Below are 4,160 nucleotides of genomic sequence, written 5' to 3'. Positions count from 1 at the left end.
ATTTAACGAGGTTCGGCAAAGATGCCTACGTCCTCGAGAGCAGAGCGGCGAGTTCCTTTCAATATTCAGAAAAGAGGTTACAAAATAGAGGGATACCTCCTGGGGTTACTAACAGACCTATTTATAACCTGAGGAGTAAACCTAGACACAATATATAATTACAACATTACCCCTGTACCATATCGAGGGGCTTTGCCCCCGCACCCCAACCCACGTAACTTCCCAATTTGGACAGATTCTTCTGTTCCGCTTCGATCCAGCGTCTGTCCCGATATGGTATATGAGTCATACCATAACATTTAGGGTTTAGGCTTGATTTTATAGGTTCTTACTTTACTTGGTGCTCATCTCCCCACCCCACAAAAAAAAAAATCAGACGCTTTCCTTAGCATAAATAAACATCAACTTTCAGAAGCAGCACAGAAGTGACCCTTGACAAATAAACATCAACTTTCAGAAGCAGCACAGAAGTGGCCCTTGACGAGAGAGAGAGAGAGAAGGATAATGGCGGAGGCAGTTCAATCTGAGAGCAAGAACGACGCAATCAACAACGAATTAGTTCCCAAACTAGCCACCCTGAACAACTCATGTCCAAACAAAAACAAAAATGAACAACGCAGCCCACGATCCGCGCCACACGACGCCACAAAATGGCCAGCGGAGCCCGTCGAATCACTAGCCAACTCCCGACACGAGTTCGGGGAACACGGTGGCGTCAACATGTCCATCGAAGCCTCCGCAACTTTCACCGTCATGGAGCCCGACATGCTGACCAAAATATTCGCCGGCGAGCTCGGCCCTGATCGCGACTTCTACCTCTACAGCCGCCACTTCAACCCCACCGTTCTCAACCTCAGCCGCCAGATAGCCGCCATGGAGGGCACGGAAGCCGCCTATTGCACATCCTCCGGCATTTCCGCCGTCTTCTCCGTGCTGCTCCAGCTCTGCCCGGCAGGGTCGCATGTCGTGGCTTCGCGGTGCCTTTACGGCGGGACGTACGAGTTGCTTTCACGGTTTCTGCCTCGTATGACGGGATTGAAGACGACGTTTGTGGACGTGAAGAATTTAGAGGGAGTGGGGAGGGAGGTGAGGGAGGGGGAGACGCGGGTGATATATGTGGAGACGATGTCGAACCCGAGTTTGGAGGTGGCGGATATACGGGGATTGAGCGCGGTGGCGAGGGAGAAGGGGGTGATGCTGGTGGTGGACAACACGTTTACGCCTATGGTTGTGTCGCCGGCACGGCTTGGAGCTCATGTTGTGCTGCATAGTGTTTCTAAGTATATCAGTGGCGGAGCTGACATTATTGCAGGTGCGCCCTGTTTTTTTTTTTTATTTTAATTTTTATGAGACAAATATTATGCATCCCTATGTTTATTATATAAATTTCAATTTATACATGTATAATCTTTCTTTCTAAATTGGGTCTCACATAGGTTTTTTTCTGAAGTTTCTTTCTGAGTGCCGGTGGTGTATCCCAACTCGATCTGCAAGATTGCACAAATTTCATTGGTGTTTTCACGAGTATCATTATATTGCAAAATACTTATTATCGTTTTTAGTAACCTTGTGCACCTAAAACAGGTACCGTTGCTGTGCTTATATTGAAGGAAAAAATTGATATGAAATATGGAAAATTTTCCAAATTGATGGGCGATCAGGATCAATTAGAAATTAAGTCTCATCATGGAATAATAGGATTGCACCAATTCAAGAAAATCAGAACAAAATTAAATATAAATCACAATCAAAACAATCGGAAAAACATGTAAGAATTTTTCGTGGAAAAATCTGAGAACGGAAAAAAATTAAGGTTTTACAAAAAACTAACATAAGTTTTCTCTCTCAAAAAAAATAAAATAAAATTATAAGACTCGCTCCACAATCCTTCAATCTGCGATTCGACATAAAATCAAGTTGAATTACTGAATCCACCTCCTCGACACTTATCACTTTCACCGGGATGCTCGTTAAAGAATTCAAAAGAAAGAAACTCAAAGCCTCATAAAAAATTGCTAAAAAATGGGATTAAAAATAAATCCTAAAAGAAATCTGCTCTGGTCGCCTAGGTGCCAAGCTTTCTGTTCGACGCCCAATAATAGGCGCATAATTGCTAAAAAATGGGATTAAAAATAAATCCTAAAAGAAATCTGCCCTGGTCGCCTAGGTGCCAAGCTTTCTGTATAGGCGCATAGATGTCAATAGACTGGGAATAGGTGTCAGCCTCTCTTGATATGAGCACTTTTACGACTGAGCCGATGCCTAAGCTCTGGCTCCACTGTGAGCCGTGCCAGTGGGGCTTGAGTGCCCATAGCTGGCGCTTATGGGTCGGCTCCCATGCTTTACCTCCACACATTGCAATAAAAATATCAAATGCGGATGAAGATGCATGAAAGCCTCCATGCGTTGATTTTTTTTTTTTTTTGGCACCCATCTCCACCGTCTGCCCCGTACATATATCTTTAACATGCTGGCATAGGTATGAAAATCGTTCTTACAAATTTAGCTCACTCTTTGATATATCTTTCATTCATAATCAATGAAATATCTTTTTTCTTTATTCTATTTTGTATAAGGATATCCTAAAACAAAGATTTTCACATGAAAGCAGCGTGTTCAAAACGCTAGTTGTCATGAGCAAACTTCGTTTCTCATCACTAAACATTTTCAAATTTATAAGGATATCCTAAAACAAAGATTTTCACATGAAGGCAGCGTGTTAAAAACGCTAGTAGTCATGAGCAAACTTCATTTCTCATCACTAAACATTCTCAAAAGTTAATTTTTAAATCAGCAAAAAAGATGTTTCATTTTCATCTTAAGTCCCAATCCTGCGCTCAAATCAGTAATCAATTTCAATTATCATCCTAATTTAGTCTATCCGCCATTGACGGACGTGCAGGCGCAATCTGCGGGCCGGCAACGCTCATAAACTCAATGATGGATCTTCATGGCGGAACTCTTATGATGCTTGGCCCAACAATGAACGCGAAGGTAGCCTTCGAACTATCAGAGCGACTCCCCCACCTCGCCCTCCGCATGAAAGAGCATTGCGCGCGCGCAATGCTGTACGCCTCACGCATGGAGCAGCTGGGCTTGAAAGTCATCTACCCCGGCCTAGCGAGCCACCCTCACCACAACCTCCTCCGCTCCCTCGCCAATCCAGGCTACGCATGCTCTGTCTCGACATGGGCACTGCAGAGCGCGCCAACCGCCTGCTTTATCACTTACAGAACACGACTCAGTTCGGGCTTATTGCGGTCTCACTCGGCTACTACGAGACGCTCATGTCGTGCTCTGGAAGCAGCACGGCGAGTAAGCTTAGTGAGGAGGAGAAGCAGGTTGCGGGGATCTCTTCTGGTCTTGTGCGGATGTCGGTGGGGTATAGCGGGTCGGTGGAGCAGCGGTGGGCGCAGTTTGAGAGGGCACTTGCTGCGTGCGCGAAGGAAGATGATTGATGCTGCAGGGATGCGACTCGTCGTGATATCGGCTTTGCTGGTGGGTTTTGTTAGTAATATGTTAGTGGGCTTTACTTGATTGTTGGTCGTATTTGACTTTGGTTTGTTTTCTGTTTCTTTCGGGCTGGTAATAAGGGAGTTTTTAGCTATGGAACCATGCATTTGGGTGGGGCTGCTTTTTTTATTATTATTGTTAGTTTTTTAAAATAAATTTGATTTTTATAAGAGTATGTTTTTAAGATTGAAAATCATGCATGTTTTCATATGAACTAATTTATAGTAAGTTTATTGAATGTGTACATTAAGATTAAATGTGTCGAATTAAATCTCACAGTCGGTACAACATGCTGTCTGGTTAACCAGAAATCTAGAAGACTCACAACTTGGATGACCCAATAATATTGATAGCCACAGACTTACATATATAAAATACTCAAAATATCATATACAACCCTCATTAAAGCAAGGTTTGAAATGTAATATCTTCATATTGTACAACATCTTTTATAAATATTTATGTAAGGGGGACTTTTGGCCCTCTCCCTACTCGTGTATTCATAAAGATTTGATTATATTAAAAGAGTCACAAGAGCTTAGGAATACTCCAGTTTGTCTTAGAGGGGCAAATTGGCATGCACTCTTCCTCACTCTGTCTCTACCCTCTCTATCAAGTCTTATGCTTGATTCCTTGGGAGTGGGAAA

The 4,160-nt window shown here is 43.3% G+C and overlaps 1 protein-coding gene across 1 annotated transcript; it reads left to right on the top strand.

The window, feature by feature from the left end:
• The first annotated feature begins 451 nt into the window (after window positions 1-451).
• Window positions 452-3,706, top strand: LOC110022032 (methionine gamma-lyase-like). The gene is given in 3 exon segments (XM_020720806.1): window positions 452-1,312; window positions 2,903-3,169; window positions 3,172-3,706. Coding segments are annotated over 3 exon segments (1,362 nt in total). The 5' UTR covers window positions 452-504; the 3' UTR covers window positions 3,459-3,706.
• Window positions 3,707-4,160: the final 454 nt, after the last annotated feature.

This window comes from Phalaenopsis equestris, unplaced genomic scaffold (genome assembly GCF_001263595.1).
Source record: "Phalaenopsis equestris unplaced genomic scaffold, ASM126359v1 Scaffold000164, whole genome shotgun sequence".
Classification (NCBI taxonomy): domain Eukaryota; kingdom Viridiplantae; phylum Streptophyta; class Magnoliopsida; order Asparagales; family Orchidaceae; genus Phalaenopsis; species Phalaenopsis equestris.
This window is presented reverse-complemented; position numbering and strand designations above follow the sequence as displayed.